This window comes from Vulpes lagopus, chromosome 12 (assembly GCF_018345385.1).
Source record: "Vulpes lagopus strain Blue_001 chromosome 12, ASM1834538v1, whole genome shotgun sequence".
Lineage (NCBI taxonomy): Eukaryota > Metazoa > Chordata > Mammalia > Carnivora > Canidae > Vulpes > Vulpes lagopus.
The window spans coordinates 84,789,342-84,808,581 of NC_054835.1; the positions used below are offsets into that span (position 1 = coordinate 84,789,342).

The window sequence follows — 19,240 nt, forward strand, 5'->3', positions numbered from 1 at the left end:
GTATCTATAAAAAGGACCCTGAAGAAGTAAGGGGATTGAACAATAATACAAAGATATGGAGGTGAGAATGAGTTTGGCATATATATATTTATGAAAGCAAGAGTCCGACTAAAATGAAAAGCGTATGTTGGAGAGTGGTAGAAGCCCAACTGGATAGATTAGAGAGTACCTGGATAATTCAGACCGTGTTTAATGAGTTAGGAGAATTGTAGTTAGACCCTGGAAGATGTTATCACTAATTATCACAAGGAAGGTGTAAAAGGGAGCTGATTCTGGAGGAGAGATTATGTTCAATTTAAGAGTAACAGATTATAACATGATACATAAAGAGAAGTCCTGACATAACGTCAGTCTGGGAAGAGACTAATGAGAATTTAGGATTCAGTACTGTAGTGGGTTTTTTTTCTTTTTTAAGATTTTATTGATTTATTTGAGAGAAGGAGACAGCGTGAGAAAGAGAATGTAAGAGCATGAGCTGAGGGAAGGGAGGAAAGGGTAGAGGGAGAGGGAGAAGCATACTCTCAGCTGAGTAGGGACCCTGATGCCTGGCCATCCCAGGACCCTGAGATCATGGCCAGCCGCAGGCAGGTGCTTAACCCAACTGAGCCACCCAGGCGCCCCTCCATTCCATGTATCAACCACTAAATTCCTGACCTTGTTGACCATTATACACCCCCTCTGTCCCTTTACTCTTGTTCAATCGTAACAGCTATCCATTTATTTATTTATTTATTTATTTATTTATTTATTTATTTTTGTAACAGCTATCCTTAAGAGAGCACCTGGCATGTGCTAAATGCTTTACGGATTCTTGTTGTTATTGACAATCTCCATTTGACAGATGAGAAAATTGACCCTTGGCTTTATTAAAAACCTTCAGCCAGGGCTAAATGGATAGTAGATGTGGGATTGGAATTCAAAACAAGGTCTGGGATGATATGAGCCAGAGCTCACTCTCCGTTACACCACACTGCTTCCCTCAGTGCCCTCCCCAACCCCTCGGAGTCCTTTCTCTTATTACACATCTAAATCTTACTTGTTATTCCAGATTCACCTCAAATGAAACTTGTTCATGAAAACTGCCATAAGAATTTGACTAAGTCCTACCCCTGAACTCCCACAGTTATTTCTGCAGACATTCGCAGCACTTATCAATTCCTACCTAGTTTTGTAGTTATGTATGCACTTTGCTTAACTCCCTTCAGCACCTGAAAGTCAGAGTCCATGCATGATTTGTCTGTCCTGCTAATACCATATCCAGCCCAGTGCTATGGATATTCTAGGCATTCGATATTTTATGAATGAATGAATAAGTGAATGAATGAATGAATGAATGAATGGCAACTGCACCCATGAGAATTACAGAATAAGTTTCGAGAGAGATAAGGCAATGGACTGATTTCCTGCCAATGTCTAGCAACATTTTTGTTGAATTAGTGAAAGAGCAAGAAAGAAGAAAAAAAAGGGAAAAAAAAGACAAGGGAGGGGAAGTGAGGAGTGGGGAAAGGAGGTGGAGGGAAGACACTTTCAGAGATGCTTATGACAAGAGGAGAGAGATGAATACATTAAAAAGAAAAAGTGGTAGAAGGGAAGAATGAAAGTGTAGTGTACTTAGCCTTCTTTCCCCTTTCTCTTGGAGCAGGTTGCTCCAATATGTATCAAGAAAGAATGAAGATAGTCAGTGAGGCCACCTTATAGTGCCCATCTTCCCCAATCTTCAGGATTGGGAAAGGCACTTTTCGTGAGAGGGTTGAAAGAGGGGACTCTCTTAAAGAGAGTGTAAATGGGATCCAGCAGTATGAGTCCCAGTATGAGTCCCAGAGGCAAGACACGTGTGAGCAGACTAGAGCTATTTTGTTGTATAAGTCTTCCGGGAAGTGGAGTATAAGTCTTCAGGAAAGTGTAAGCGAGTTTCTGTGTTATGTGGCTCACAGCACCAGAGTAGGGGAACACCAGGAAAGAGCATGGGCCACTCCTTTCAGCCCAAATGTATGTGAAAGCCACAGTTCATTTAATATTTAAATTCTTAGGATAGAGGTGATTTATTCAAAGTTTGATTTTTAGGAGAATTCCTCTGAGATCAGTATTACGGATTCCTACCGGAGAACACAGCTAGAAAAGTAGAAAGGACATGTGATCTGGAATCCGAACGCAGATTCCAGTCCTGACTGTAGGGCATATCCTCTGGTTCATTGCTCAATTCTTTTGAGCCTCCATCCCTCCGTTGTCACAAGGGAATAGAAATAATGCCTATTGTTTATTTCTTTATTGACTCAGATGGATTCATTAGGTAAATAGCATATGCTAGGCACTGGATTCATTGGGGCCAGGATTACTGAAGAAATCACTGAGATGTGTGTGAAAGCCTTCTGCAAAATGCAAAGCACCATGGAAACTCTAGTTAACAATTACAACCAAGATGGCTGTTGTACTATGTCTTAGTCTTACAAATAAAGATATTTAACATCAGTCCCAGCATTTCCCTCCAAAGACTGCAATTTGTCATAAGGGTTTATTTAATCCTTTGAAAATGTTAGTCTTCTTAAATTCACACCAGTGGCACAGAGGATGATTATTTGATTTATAATTCAAATATTATTTGCCTGGAAAAAATATTGTCCAGAATTGTCTTAATAATGAGGAGTTTTTAAAAATCCACAAAAGTAGAAATACAAAATGTATGCACATTTAAAGTGAGCCAAGTGCTATATATTCTTTTAACTGTAAAATGAGGACTCCTGTGGTGATTGCCCAAGTTATAATGAGTTCACAACAAGCTCATTCTTGTGTGATTTCTAAAGCCAGATTCATATTTCGGTAGTGAAAGAGATCCTTTCTGGTAAACCAAATTTGCTGGATGGACATGATGCAAATGATAACCTATCCTAACAACAGGTTTTCAAGGTACAGAAAATACAAGCAATTGAAATTCCTGGTAGAAAGGCACAACACCTCAGTAGACCATGTTTATAGAAGTTCTTTATAATAATTTGGGGCAAGTGAAAATGTATGGGAAGCTCCCTATATTCACAAGATCTAATAGGAATAATCACATTTTTGGCCTTTCAAATGGCATTTTGATAATCATAACTAGATTAACAGTGAGAAAAATTTGAATGTCATGTTACATTAAAAACTTTCTGTTCCTTGGACATACCAAACCTCAATGATGACATCATCATCACCACTTTGGTACTTTACTGGTTCTCTCTAGCCTAATCGAGCATAGATTGAAGCTTTGCAGCTCTAAGGAAATTGGTAGCCTGATCCATTTACTCAGAAACTTCTTAAATGGCAGAATGACATAAAGGCAAATGTTATGCTGTTAAAAATAATTATTTTTACAGAACTTGTAATGGCAAAACAAAGTAGCAAAAAATAAAATGGAGTATGAAACCTCTCTTTTCACCCAAATTTAATTTTCTCTCCTGCTCCTAAATTACAAAGTATCTGAACTTGCAGTGGAATATGGCCTCTGTGCCGAGAGGTGGTGTCATGTCAGTGACAACAGTTTCAAGATGTTTGATTCATATCCCGGCCATGCTGCTTCCTGGTTTGCAAATATCAGACCTCTCCTTCCTGGCATCCTAGGTAGGTGGCTAGCAGCTTTGGAGCTGGTACAAGTCTGTTCCGCAATGGGGCCTTTCCCGAATTTAGATTCTTTTTTGTTGTTTTAAGTACTTTTACATACACGATTATGCCCACAGGTAACAGGAAACCAGTGTTTCAAAAGAAAACTTGATCACATTGCTAGATAACACAGGTATTCTAAACAAGTGCGTGAGCGCCTCGAGGGCTCTACCTACAGCTGCTGCCAGAAGTACATATTTTTTTGATTGGTAAGAACTAGCAGATGACGCTTCATGAAATATAAATGCAAGAAAGACTCAGGAGAGCGCATTAAAAACCTTCCACCGTCAGTCTAGGAGGATAAGAAGGATCCTGTTAGCAGCAGCAGGAAATGGCTTTCGGAGTTCCAGTCTCTGTCTATCTCTTATTCAAAGGTAGGTAGTTCCTTTTTGCCTTGTTCATTCTGTATCCCTGTAAAATACGAAGAGGATTTGTTTTCTCCGAATTAATGAGAAGTTGGCTTTTAACAGTCGTTTTTTCGTGACAAAGAAGGGAGCAAGGAATCTGTGAATTAATTGAGTTCCTTATGGAATGTAGATTTGGCTCCTAACAGGTTGGGAGACCCCCTTTTTTGAGACCTGTGTGCTTGCTCCATACAGCTGAAGAGCAGTTGATATACTCTAACTACTATGCCATGGTATCCTTGTGGCTGAATCACTATACACATGTACCCACTTCCTCTTAAAAATTAATGTATTTCTATTTTTTGGAATTATAAGGTAGCCAGTAGAATTGGTACGGATGGGAAACTGTCAGGAAACTACCTGTCAGGTTTTGGATCTCAAATGTAAATGAATTAAGAATGTACACAAATGGGAAGAAGTAGACTAATTTTTGATCTGTGACTTGTGCATAACATTTGATCTGTGGCTTGCACATAGGAGGCTCACCTGCTAAAGATGCCTTTCCCCTACCCCTTCATATAGCAATGACGGCCTTGACTCAAGAGGCAGCCATGCCGGGAACACCTCCAACCACAATCCAGCAAAGTAACTGGACAGCTAACAAAACAGAAGGTATTTTCTTTACACTTTTGTTATTTTAAGTGACTTTTTTTTTTTTAATCTTTGAGAGATATTTGGATTGTGATAAAAAGCAACATTGGACGTTTTTAAGTATATATTTTATTAGTAGTAATCAATTCTTTTAGCAGAATGCTGTTAAATGAAAGTGACAGGCAAATGTGCCAGCAAAGGATTCCCTTTTTAAAAGGGGCAAGTAAAGGAAATGAGAGACACAGAAGTTGTCTTTCGTTACTGCCCTGAATGTGAAACATGACACATTTTCTGCTTGGCTCCTGTTTGGTTCCCAATAACCCATGCATGTCCTGAGGCACTTTGTCTCCGTTTTGGCATTCTTGATGACTGGTATTTTGATATCGTCATTTTAATCTGTGACCAGGACTTTGAAGCCAAAGAAATTATGACAAAATGAAGCCATAATCCATCTTTGGAAAGATCTTTTTTCTAGTTTTGTTTTGGGGGCCTTTTGTTGTTGTTTTATTTAGCCTATGCTATATGTCCTAACCACTTAGACCCAATTTTGATGATATATTTTCTTTCCTATATTATTACTATGACTATTATTATTAGAATAGCTTCTGGCTGTTGTTGAACATCAGTATTTTTTTAAGCCTGTTTGAACTCTCAGAGGTGAACTTGGAAAACTTGTTACCTGCCAAGACCTGTTACCAGGTGGTGATGGTTCTCACACAAATCACTACCCACCCCCCCTTGTGAAGATTGGTAATGTGACATAGGACAGAGGAAACACCGTATCTTGCTCTCAGAGCCAGGCAAATAAAAAAATCAAGTCAGATAGATATTTTGTTCCTGAATATGAAGGCAAGTAATATTTAAACATTGCTCACTTCACCAATAATTTTTAAATTAAAAATAACTTACTTATAATATTTTGCCCATTTGAGGTTTGAATATCTATCCATTTGCAAAACAAAATCAGTGTGAGCTTTAGAATAATTTTTAGCCAAACTTCTTCATGTCTCCTGAGCCTTTGAGCAAAGAGAAAAGTTCTTCACCGGCAGATAAATACTACAGAAAATTCAAGTTTCCCTCAGTGACTTACTTCATAACAGTGCACCCAGCACCACCTTTTTACTTCCTTAATAGTGAAAGTTTTCCAAGTTACAGAGAATAATAATAGAAAACAAGGGACAGAAAATATCATCTCTACAGGTTTCCTTTGCTTTCTTGATGGAGAGCTTCAGTCCCCCCCCCCCCCCCCCCCGCTTTTTTTTAAGATTTTATTTTATTTATCCATGAGAGGCAGAGACACAGGCAGAGGGAGAAGCAGGCTCCATGCAGGGAGCCCGACATGGGACTAGATCCCAGGTCTCCAGGATCACTCCCTGGGCTGAAGGCGGCGCTAAACCACTGGGCCACCGGGGCTGCCCTCCCCTTTTTAATTTAATTTAAAAATCTGCATCCAATACCTCAGGAAATTTTTAATAAATTTATAACTAACATTCTTCTCCTTAGGAGAAAGATGAGGCTCTCCAGCATACTCTTTGTTTGAAGATATCTCCTTTCAATTCTCATATTTTCTGGCAAATCCTGCTTCAGGCTTGGTTCATTCAATCTATTTAGTCTTGAAGCAGGAAGAACCTAACACAGTTTATAAAGGGAAATTCTTACTAGCTTACAGTTAATTATTAAAATGAGATACTAAAAAAATGAGATACTAGATTCACAACACCACATTCAAAAAAAGGAGGTGAATTTTAAGGTAACATTGTGTGTTCTCAAACAAAATGAAGTTATATGACAGTATCTTATTGGCGGCTTACCTAAGATTTAGTATTTTCAATATAAAAAATACGCTTTTTAAAAAAAAATAAAAAATACGCTTTTTTAGATCTTTTTTCCCCTAAAAACAAGTAAGTAGGATTCTGTTAATCTACTTAGCAAGGCAAATACGATGTCACATGATAACTAAGGATGAGGAAATATGTTTATTCATAACAATGACAAAATAAAATGCCACTAATTTTGCTTGAGACAAATTTAAGAATCAGTAATTAGGTTTTTACCAAACAGGACTCAAGTGTCATTCCCACTGCATATACCCCAAGATTGGCTTAGGCATGTATCTTCAGTACCCCAGGGAACAAGGAGTAAGCATCCTGAAACGAATGCATTATGCCAAAGGGAAACTTCCCATAGAGACTTCTGGCACTTGACCACAAAAGTTTTGCCGGATGCGGTCATTTGCATGATGTTAGAAGACAAAACCCAGATTTTCTCATTCTATCTGTCTCGAGGGCTTTCCCCACTATCTCATAATGTCTCTTAACTGAGTACAATTTCCAATTAATATTCGAAGGTGTTGTCTCAACTACGTGAAGCTTGAGCTATAACTTATTTCTGGCTTCCTGTATAGGTCATAACAATGCCTCTTCTGAAATCAGGCACAGTTACTTTGCAGTTACCTTCTCAAGTGGTGGTCCGCAGGAGAGGTCATCTTCTCAAGTTCATTATCTCTGTAAACCCAAATTTACAAAGTGCTGACTCCTTAGGTGTAAAGCGGAGAATTAAAAAACGAGAATCAATGCTGCCACCTTTTGGCAAACTTGTATCTATACCTCATTGTGCAGCTTCTGAAGAACAGATCATCGGTCCACCTCCACCCCTTAATTAATTAATAATATGTCCAAATGATGGGGGAACCCTGGGTGGCGCAGCGGTTTAGCGCCTGCCTTTGGCCCAGGGCGCGATCCTGGAGACCTGGGATCGAATCCCACGTCGGGCTCCCTGCATGGAGCCTGCTTCTCCCTCTGCCTGTGTCTCTGCCTCTCTCTCCTTCTCTCTCTCTCTCTCTCTGACTATCATAAATAAATAAAAATTACAAAAATAAGTTTAAAAAAATATGTCTAAATGATATTAACCTAAACTTTGTGAGTATAACCTGCCGACCGAATTAGCCAACAGTTTAAAAGGCAGAGCACCCAAAGAATATCCTTAAAATTAAAGATCTCTTTACATATGTGTAAAAAATATACTATAAAAGTATGACCCACTTCATCTGTTAACATTGTATGTCCTTTTCCTAGTTGACTACACAGAAGGACCCATAGCCTTGAAGTTCTCACATCCTTGCCTGGAAGACCACAATAGTTACTGCATCAATGGTGTTTGCGCATTCCACCATGAGCTGGAGAAAGCCATCTGCACGTAATTGCAAAGAACTTTCCAAGTCCTAGAGATGGGAGGAGATGAATTTATGTTTCACATGTTTCTATGCGTTTCACATAGTACATTTCCACACACCTCTCTCTTATCTAGTAAAAAGGGTGCATCATCTGAACATGATTCACTGTATTTGAATATCTAAGGAGTCTTTCTCTAAACTACCTAATCCTCATTACTCAAAAGTAGGGTTCCCACATTAGCAGCTTCTGTGTAACCTGGGAGCTTGTTAGAAATGCAGAAGCTTATGCTCCACCTCAAAACTACTGAGTCCAAATGTGTACTTTAGCAGTATGCAAGGATGATTCTGAGTTTTCACGGGGTTGGTTGATTACAGAATGAGGTGAAAAAGACTCTATAGCAACACACTACAGGAATATGAAGTTCTAGAGCAATTAAGTACTATTTTTATGATCATTGCTTTGCTAGGCATTCTCCTATGAAAGAGGAGATTAACAATTTTCTTGATCAACCCATGGAAGTGGACTACCTTGCCCCTCTACCCATGAGGGAAGTTACAGTAATATGGGGCTTTAAAAAAATATATGGGGCTTTAATGATTTGATTATTGTGAAATACAGAGCTTCTTCAATACATTTAACAGTTGGCTTTCATTTGGCATTTTCTGCTTTAAATTACATTCTGTGGAAATTTTTCATTCTTTGAAATTGGTCATTTCTTTATATCTCTACCACTATGAGTTTTACAATTACATATTCTTTTCTTTTTTTAAAGGTGTTTTACTGGTTATACTGGAGAAAGATGTGAGCACTTGACCTTAACTTCATATGCTGTGGATTCTTACGAAAAATACATTGCAATTGGGATTGGCGTTGGATTATTATTAAGTGGTTTTCTTGCTATTTTTTACTGCTACATAAGAAAGAGGTATGAGAAAAATAAAATAGGAAGTCACTGGGCACTTGTTCACTTGATGAATATTTATTGAGCCCCTATGATGTACCAAGTACTGACATGTATAATTTTTTAGTAAAAATGGCTGCAGATATGTAAATTTCCTATTTGTTTTGATGCTTTTTCTTATAAACACAGAGAAGCAGTACAAATTTACCTGCAATTGCATTAGAATAGCTCCAATTTACAATTTCCCTACATCCTCATCTCTGCCCACGTCAAAGTTATAGGTAAGGAGGACAGTAAGTCCCACAAGAGAAGAGGTAAAGCATGTCTTGTTTGCAATTATATATTCAGTGCTAAATACTGTGCCTGGCATACAGTAGACACTCAGCAAATATGTGCTGAATGAACAAATCAAGAAATGAGTATTAAAGGAATGAAAACGTATGGCAGGGGCAGCCAGGTGGCTCAGTCGGTGAAGCGTCTGCCTTTGCCTCAGGTTATGATTCCTGGTTCCAGGTTCTGGGATTGAACCCCACATCGGGTTCCCTGCTCAGCAGAGAGTCTGCCTTTCCCTTCACTCATGTTCCCTCTCACTCTCTCAAATAAATAAATAAGTAAAATCTTTTAAAAAAAGAAAAAAAAAGAAGAAGAAGAAAAGAGAAGAAAAAAAGAAAGAAAATGTATGGCAAACATGGGCCTTTTTTTTTTTTTTTCCAGATTTCAGTTGAGGGTTTATTCTGGAGATTCTAGTCTACTGCTAAAAGCCTAAGAAAATAAGCTTGATCCACAAGTATAAATTACTTGTGTTATCCGCACTGGTAATCTTTTCTTAAATCCATGTAACTAGGAAAAAGGCAAGAAATAATGTGAGCTACATTAAAGAAAAAAGTGCAAATACATTTCCTTTGTTGTATCCTATTCACTAAGTTGCCATTTTTAAAACGACCAAAACAGATTGCACAAAATAGAAAAAGAATGTTTGCTTAGTAATGGCATCTAAGAACATCTGTTATGTCAATTGTAGATCAACTGATATAAAATCAGTCCTACCAATTGATTTCGTTATGTCAGTTGCCTAAGAAACCAAGAAAGGAAGAGAAAAAATAGGAAGTAACTTTTACTTATTTTTATTTTTTTAAAGACTTTATTTATTTATTCATGAGAGACACACAGAGAGAGGCAGAGACAGAGGGAGAAGCAGGCTCCCCACAAGGAGCCCAACGTGGGACTCAATCCTGCATCCCAAGATCAGGACCTGAGCCAAAGGCAGACGCCCAACCGCTGAGCCATCCAGGCATCCCTTGACCTTTTAATGTTAACAAGACTACTGTTGGAGGTCAGATTCCTTAGCAGCAAAACCTAGGATGGGGATTCTTGTGCAAGTCATTGGCCAAGGGCGTGCTCCAAGTGAACCCTGGTATGGAGAATGGAAAAATGGACTAGAGGAAGAAAGTGAGCAAAGATGAGGACATGACTTTCACTCTGTCTAGCCTTGGCCCAATTGCATAGGAAGACCTAAAATATAAACGGTCTCCCAAGAGAGTAAAGGATCTTGAGTTTGTTTGTTTGTTTTTTTAAAGATTCTACTTATTTATTCATGAGAGACTCAGAGGGAGAGGAAAGCTCCCTGTGGGGAGCCCGGATGCAGGACTCTATCCCAGGACCCTGGGATCATGCCCTGAGCAGAAGGCAGACACTCAACCGCTGAGCCACCCAAGCATCCCAGATCTTGGTTTTAGTGCCCTATGTCATCAAGCATGGGTGGCAGGGTGCTCCCGGTGGGAAAGAAGGCAAGGGCTTGCAATTTCCCAGGAATCTTCAGGCAAGTGCCCTGTTGGCCAAGGGCTGTCCTCTGGAGGAGGCAGCTGTGAGCTTGTTGACAGGTGTAGCCCCAGAGGGGTGGGGGTGGGGAGTAGGTCCACCCCACAGATTGGAGGTGGGGACACCAGGAGCAACAGCTATACCACAGGATAGATGTCATTCTCAATGAATTATACAGACAGCAGTCAGATTCACATGGAAACCAACATTCTGTTTTAGGTGTCTAAAGCTGAAATCACCTTACAACATCTGTTCTGGAGGAAGACCCCTGTGAGGCCTCTGTAAGAAATTCTCATGAGGCATTTATAAAAGTCAGCGGGCCCCAAACTGAAATCTTCAACTGAAACAACAAGCTGACTGGACTGGAAAATAACGGAAGTTGGAATCATGATGAAATGAGGGAATAAGTTTCAACGTCGGTCTTCAGACTTTGTCATTGTTAGGGTGCCATGGGAGCCGAGGGAACAAGCTACAGTGACAGAAGTCAGGTTCATTGTCCTACTCTGGATTTGTTGCTGTTGTTATGTGGTTATTGTTCTGATTGCAGAAGGACTGAGTTTCACGCTTCTGGCCATGTCAGATGTGAGTTTTCATGGCAATAATGATCAAGCTTGCAGCAAGTCAAAGCAGTGCCAAGCTTGGGCTCTTCATGTCCTTGCTGCCGCCAGTATTTTGTATCAGTGCTCTGTGGACCTCATCCCAGGCATGCTGCTTTCAAGGTAACTAAAAGAACGTGATGTCAACTGTCTAGATGAGGTCAGTATTATGACCCCTCCAGGGATGCAAGCATGTGCCTGAAGCCTAAACCAGAAAAAAGAAAATGCCATGTCCAAGGCAAACATACATCATGCCCACCTTGTGACAATAATGTGTAGCCTTTATCTGTGAAATATGGAATAAGCTAAAGAGTTTTTAATGACTGAAAGCTTTCTGGAAATTGAGTCCTGAGTAGGCGAAACATTTGTTTCTGCATGGATTATAAAACTCTGTGTTGGACTTATTGCTCCCCTAATGTTTATGTTCATCGCCTCTTCCTGTTGTTAGTGGAACTACCTGGTGACTATCCATTTTGGCTGAAATTCTAGAATTCTACTAATAAATAAAATGCTACCATTTGCCCTGAAATAGAAACTGAAGAACTGGACATAGGAATTTTTTTATAGGAATTTTTTTCATCAGCCAACAGCATCTGGAAACTTTCGTTCCCATTTCTGGATACTTGATAGCAGATTTGCACAGAGCGAGAGATAATGGAACAATGGCAGAAATGCCTGTTTTTAAATTAGAGTCCTTCCTCTTTAATCCTATTTCTTCCCTGTAAGTCGAATAGTCTTGTGCAGGTCCTTTAATTTCTTCGGGCTTTGGTTTTATTTCTACAAGGCCCTGATAGCTTTAAAATTTGAAAGTGTTTTCTGTGTTTGTTCTGCTAGTGGGATTATTCTCAACCCCACCTCTGTCCTCTGCGCCACCTCTAGTCCCTAGACACACCACTGGATATCATCTCAGATGTGCATTTTAATGTTTGGTTTGTAAAATAATTAATTAAAAACTTGTTTTGCAAGGAAGTGAAATATGAAATTGAAGAATAATGTTATCTACTAATTTTCTTTTGGATTCAGTCTGAAACTATGGACTTTGTTTTCCTCCATTGTGATGTGGATAAGCAAAACAGTTCTGATCACAAGATGGGTTAAAAGAGAATCAAACACAAATGTTCTTAAAAAAAAAAAAAGATTTTACCTACTTATTCATGAGAGACAGAGAGAGAGAGGCAGAGACACAGGTAGAGGGAGAAGCAGGCTCCATGCAGGGAGCCCAATGTAGGGCTTGATCCCAGGGCCCCAGGATCACAACCTGAGCCAAAGGCAGACGCTCAACCACAGAGCCACCCAGGCGTCCCTCCGCTCACTCCTAAACAAAACTTTACAGGCTGTCTCCTTTGAGTAGAAGGTATTTCTCCAGCTTTGTTTTTCCTCCATAAGGAATTTAATGCAGATGAAGTGCGTGTCAGCACTTTCTGCTTGTCCTCACAAAGTATGCAAAGGTTACATCATACCAAAAAGTGGGGAGGTGAAGGTTCCTCCCAGTGACTCCAGCAACCGCACCTAGAAAGCTATGCTCTTCCTGGGCATTTCAAAAAGGTGTTAAAAAGCTAAGGAGAGTCCAGGAAGAAGCAATAAAGCTTAATTAAGGACTGCCTCCTGATGAAAGGAAAGAGGAATTAATGCCAGAATCTGGGGAGGTGATAACGTAAAAAGTTATAAATATCTGCTGTCTATAAATATGTCTAAATTGTAAACATAATATAACTGAAATTAAATAACACCAGACAGAGAATTAAAATTTCCAGATTGCCAAAGCAAAACAGAGACCAATAGAGAATCCAATACTGTGGAATAGTGTGCGTTCAGGGTATAAAATGTCCTCCCTCACCCCATGAGAGACAGAAATGTAGAGTGTGGCTTAAGAGAAGCCATCTGTTTGTGGTCCATCATACAAAATAGTCTTCAGGTCCCATAACACCTAGATTTAATTTTGCAGGGAGAAATCTTGGCATTCCTATAGCAATATTTACATATGCAAGTAGAACTTGAGTGAGAAAACATACAAGATGTTTTGCAAATTTTTCGTCTTTTTTTCCCCTCTTCTCTGTATGCAATAAAGACCTTGGGAAAAGTCTGCCAGGGAAGCCCTGCCTCAGCACTACCTTTACAGCTTTCAGTCATGAATTATTAGGTGAGGTGGATCATCTAGGGAAGAAATGGGAATGTTTCTGGCATCTTTGACTAAATCAAACTGGATAAGGAGTTCATTGATTTCATTCAATTCCTGTTTTGTCTTCTTCCTGTGTCTATCCTTCAATCTTTGAGAACACATTCTTAAGTCTCGATATTCATGAGTGCTTCATTAATTAGTATATTGGACCATGCTAGGGGTAGGAGCAAACACTGTAACTTCAGTCATATGTGAACCAGTAAATTAACAAAAAAGAATTTTAATTACTTGTTATTGTATCCTCTTTCCCCAAATTACTTTTTTTTTTTTTTTAAATAATCTCTATACCAACATGGGGCTTAAAATCATGACCCTGAGATCAAGAGTCCCATATTCTACTGTCTGAACTGGCCAGGTGCCCCATCCCAAGTTACTTTTTGCATATTATGTTTTTATGATGTTTGAAGTGGATGAAATTAAAACATAGATTATCTTTTAGTGTTTCCTGGCACAATACAAAACCTAATCCTTTAATTTTGAATTGTCCACTTTGGTGACATCAAGAAGATTTCTGTTCCTTATATGTAATTGAAAAAATTTTTTTAAGAAAATAACAAGGCCAACATCAGCAATTTAAGCATTTGATGTTGGACATAAGGACAGTTTTTGTCTGCAGAACACCATGAGTAAGCCATCTAACTTCTGGTATTGCAAGATGTCACAGACTCTCTGTAGTGTGATGTAAATATTGATATCCCACAACCCACATTCATGGGAAGGGTTACCAGAATCTTTCTATTGCAAAATACCACTCTTTCTGGCTTACATCATGGCTGCATGACATCAGATTACTAGCATCTGCCAAGATGAACTAGAAGTGTTGAAATTTAATTTGTCAGTCTGGTACTGCTAATCTGGGTGAGTCCACATTTCTGTCCAAATCTTGGCGCAGCCCTATTCAGTAGCACATTCAGGAGCAGATCTTCCAAATTCACCTCCAGATTTCTGTTAATTATTCAGTCCATGAGTGCACAGCTCAGCGTACAAGAGGCCAAGCAGTTCATTTCCTAAAAATGCAAAGGCTAGGCCCCTGAATGAATGAGTCCCACCATTTTATTTCACCCCTCTGCCAAGACTAAGCATGATGGCAACACCCACAGTCTCCAAAGAAACATCCCATAAAGATCATGAGTGTGATTATAGGGTAACAAGGAGAATTGAATTTTTTAGTTGGGTTTCATTTATAATATATCTCATGGCTTTTCTTTATAATTTTTATGTCTCAGGTGTTATTGGAGCATAAATCACTTAGATTGAAATTCGGTTAGGACCACAGTCAAGTAGGTATCAAACCAGCAGTGCTTTTGATCTTTAAGAGGATATTATATAGGCTTCAAGCTTTCTGGAAAGAATGGCATCTATAGATCTTTAAAATTGCATGAAAATATCAATTCAATATTGAGTCTCCTCACAAATCGAGTTAAACTGATAGTGTAATATAGCTACCAATCACGAGCACTTACAATCTTTGAAAAGCATTATTAGCATTATTTTAGTGAATCCACAACTGTGTGTAATCGAGGGTAAGAGACAAGTCTAATCTTTGTCAAGGTCACTTAGCCTTTCAGTGGCAGAGCCTAGATTTGAACAGATAGACCTAATGCCAAAGCCCCACATCTAAACTCCGTATGATAATGCTCCCCAATATTTTATGGAAAATATTGATGTTAAGGGGTTTGTTTCTTGATTAGCTTAGAGATAATATCCAAGTGGTTTGTATGCAAGTGAAAAAAAGTTCTTTAAATTATATAAAATAATAATCTTTGTCATAGATCAACCACAGAAACTCCTTGCTATCATCTGTTGATTATTAAGATCTGCATACTGGGACACCTGGATGGCTCAATGGTTGAGGGCCTGCCTGTGTCTCAGGGCATGATCCAGGGGTCCTGGGATTGAGTCCCACATCGAGCTTCCTGCATGGAGCCTGCTTCTCCTTCTGCTACGTCTCTACCTCTCTCTCTCTGTGTGTCTCTCATGAATAAATAAACACAATCTAAAAAAAAAAAAAAAAATCTGCATACTATCCCTAGGGTGGGGCCAGAACAGGGTTCCAGTGCCCGCTGACAGATGAAGGTACATTCTGGGGAGAGGCTGTTGACTGTTTTACCTTCAGGACTCCAGGATGAGGAGGTCACTCAGGAACACTTGACCCCAGCCTGTGAAAAAGGGACACCCTTAATTGGGACACACCTGGCTTAGTTTGGTGAGGGGATGGGGAATGCGTGGTTTCCCCATCTACAGAAAAATTGTATTAATCTCCTTCCCACCACATCACCCTTACAATCCTACCCCAAGTCCCACATACACTTTAAAGAAAGATGCTCAATGACAGTGGCCCACCAAGGGGCAAAAATTGGAAGCAACATTAAAAGGATTGATGCAAGGGATGGACACTTGAATGACCTGCGATCTGGTCCAGCTGCGTGATAGTTTAACTTTGTCGGGGCCCTTCGCACATGATGTCCTCATCTGTTAAGTGGAGGAGTTAAGACTCTCAGGATGATCTCTACATTCCCCTTTTGGGTGAAAGTTGTGTGTGGAAAACATGCAGCCTTTACAGCACATCCAGCCTGAAGATACATTTCCTTTGACCCTCATGGTGTTTATTTTAAAACAAGCTCACATTTAGAAATCTAGGTATTTTAATATATTTTAAAAAATCTAGCTTTTTTTTTAAGCTTCCTTTGGAAAATAGAAGATAGAGAGCGCTGGTCCCACATGCTTGCAGTGCTTTGGTGAGGCGCTTGCTCTCAGCACCTAGCCCGCTTCTGTCATGCTGCTACTTGTTCAGGGTTTTATGGGCCTTTCAAGTCTGCACCCTCAGTTCTTTGGACTGATTTTAAGATCCTGCATCATCTCCGTTCCTCTGAGTGTAGCCATCAGGTTGCCTGCAGAGGGCCTTGTTGTACAGCAAACCGAACAAGCCAGAAAGGACCATCAGAGGCCGGGCTGCCTAGAAGGTGCTTCTGGGAGAGCCCACACTCATCTGGAAGCTGACAGGGGCGGCATCTGATGACTCAAGCCCTCTGTCCTGCCCACGCCCTCAGTCGCTCTCTGCTATAATCCTCACCAGATTTGTTGTTTTCTCAGAGCTCAGCCCTGCTTACCTTACCTCCGTGCTCAAAAACCAAACTGACTCCCCATCATGCACCAGATTCAACAAAGACTCCTCTCCTAGCAGTTTGAAGCCCTCCCCGGGGACACCCAGTAGGTCTCTTTCTCATCTACCCTTCCAGGGTTCCCTACACAGACCACAGCTGCACTCTGCTCCCCGAACAGACTCCACACGAGTCCTATCTGTGTTGGGGTCTCTGTGTTCACTCCACATACCCGACCCTCCAACATCTCTGTCTGCCTGTTTTGCAAATATCATGTTTCCTTCCTTTGAACTCCCTGGATATTCATGGCCCCCATCTCCCTGCCCCAACACTGTGCCTTTTTCATCTCCCAACACTGTTTACATTTTACCTTGTTTTATAATGATTTTTGTTTCTGGCTAATTTCCAGTGGTAATAATACTGTACTTCATTCACTGAGTTTATCCCTTAGACTGGGCATAATGCTAAGCAATTTATAGATCCTCTCTTTCAAACCTCAGAGACAGCCAGAAGAAAGGTTTTTGTTTGTTCTATTTTTAAAGATTTTATTTATTTATTCATGAGAGACACAGAGAGAGAGGCAGGCTCCTCGCAGGGAGCCGGATGTGGGACTTGATCCCAGGACCTTGGGAACATGCCAAAGGCAGATGCTCAACCACTGAGCCACCCAGGCACCCCACTAGGAGAAAGGTTTTATTGGAGGTTGTGGTAGATAGTGGTTCAGGTGAGTCTTTGGAGTTTAACAGACTGAGGTTAAATCCCTGCTCCACTGCTTACTAGCTATGCCACTGTGATCAAATTTCTTAACTTTTCTAAGCCTGAGTTTTGTCATTTGTAGAAAGGGGATCATATTTCTATCTCCTAAGTGTTTTGAGAGAAATAAGACATACTCAATAAATATTAGCTTTTTTTATTATGATTGACTTCCATTTTTCAGATTAGCAAACTGAATGTAGAAAGTTCTAGTAACTTGTTCAATGATATACACCTAGTTAAGTGGTGAAACCTGGATTTGACCTCAAGGATGTCCAGTTTCAGGGCCTGATTCCCTTGGCACAGTACTTTGACCATGGCTGATACGTGGCCCTGCTAGTCAAAGCAGGATCTGCAATCTCAGAGAGCTGGAATCCCAACTGTTTGTTAGTTCTGTGATGGAAATAAAGTATTTAATTGCTCTAAATCCTATTATAAAATGTGGATAATAATTACACCTAACTTGTGTCATTTTAAGACTAAGTTAAATTTGGGCCAACTGAGTGGCCCAGTCATTAAGCCTCTGACTCTTGATTTCGGCTCAGGTCACATCTCAGGGTCTTGAGATGCAGAGCTCTGCATTGGCATCATGCTGGGCGTGGAGCCTGCTTAAGATTTTCTGTCTAGCAGCAATGTCCACAATAGCCAAACTGTGGAAGGAGCCTCGGTGTCCATCGAAAGATGAATGGACAAAGAAGATGTGGTCTATGTATACAATGGAATATTCCTCAGCCATGAGAAATGACAAATACCCACCATTTGCTTCAACATGGATGGAACTGGAGGGTATAATGCTGAGTGAAGTAAGTCAATTGGAAAAGGACAAACAGTGTATGTTCTCATTCATTTGGGGAATATAAATAATAGTGAAAGGGAATATAAGGGAAGGGAGAAGAAATGTGTGGGAAATATCAGGAAGGGAGACAGAACATAAAGACTCCTAACTCTGGGAAACGAACTAGGGGTGGTGGAAGGGGAGGAGGGCGGGGGGTGGGGGGGAATGGGTGACGGGCACTGAGGGGGACACTTGACAGGATGAGCACTGGGTGTTTTTCTGTATGTTGGTAAATTGAACACCAATAAAAATTAATTTACTAAAAAATAAAGAAATAAAAAAAAAAGATTTTCTGTCTCCCTCTCCTTCTGCTCCACACCCCTGCTAACGTGCACACATGCCAGGCACTCTATCTCTTTCTCTCTCTCTCAAAACAAAACAAAACAAAACAAAAAAACCCCACCTAAGTTAGCTAACCAATACATGTAAAAATCTAGAACACAGTGCTCATTCAATAAATATTACTTAAAATTATTTAATATTGAGAACTTCTGTTGAAGAAGCTTTTTTGATACTTGATACAGTTGATTTTATTCTAAAGTGACATATATCTTCCTAAAAATCATCACCCTGCAAAATTGAGCAATAAAAACCATAGGGCTTACAGGAAAACTGAGGTTAGGGGTGTGACATTCAAAAACTGTCAGTGATACATTTAAGGGAAATAAATGAGAACTAATAAAAACCACAGCACAGTTTGGTACATTTTAAACGGTTAAGAAATAAATAGTTCAGTATTTAATATATTTTTAAAAATCTAGCTTTTTTTTTAAGCTTCCTTTGGAAAATAGAAGATAGAGAGCGCTGGTCCCACATTGATTGTGAATACACAATTGTGTATTGATTGATTGTGAATTATCGTCAAGTAATGGAGGAAGCATTATGGAAATGGGATGGAGACTTGTACCAACAGATGTGGATGGGTATAGCTCATAACACAAACATAAACCAAGGTAGCTGGTTTATACTTGAGATCCTGGCACGTGTATGTGTGTTTGAGTAGCCCACTCAGCTCACTCAGCAGCTCTGTGCATTCCCCTAGCAGTTCTAGCCTCATTCTGCTCAAATTATCCCTTTAAGTTAAAATAAATTGATGTTTTCAAAACAAGCTTTCAAACAGAACTGACTATACCTTGAAATTATCACAACCTTTGTCTCTCGACCTACCTTAATTATAATTATGAAGCACTTGAAGTATTCTGATTATATTAGGCACTAAAGGGGGATTCTTCAACTAAATTTTAACAGGAATGTCAAGG

General features: G+C 39.8%; 1 protein-coding gene across 1 annotated transcript; it reads left to right on the forward strand.

Annotated features, from left to right (window-relative positions):
- The first annotated feature begins 3,893 nt into the window (after positions 1–3,893).
- On the forward strand, positions 3,894–11,659 carry EPGN (epithelial mitogen). The gene is made up of 5 exons (XM_041726522.1): positions 3,894–4,004; positions 4,557–4,646; positions 7,700–7,820; positions 8,571–8,723; positions 10,737–11,659. The coding sequence occupies exons 1-5, from the start codon at positions 3,962–3,964 to the stop codon at positions 10,789–10,791; spliced, it is 462 nt and encodes a 153-aa protein (XP_041582456.1). The 5' UTR covers positions 3,894–3,961; the 3' UTR covers positions 10,792–11,659.
- Positions 11,660–19,240: the final 7,581 nt, after the last annotated feature.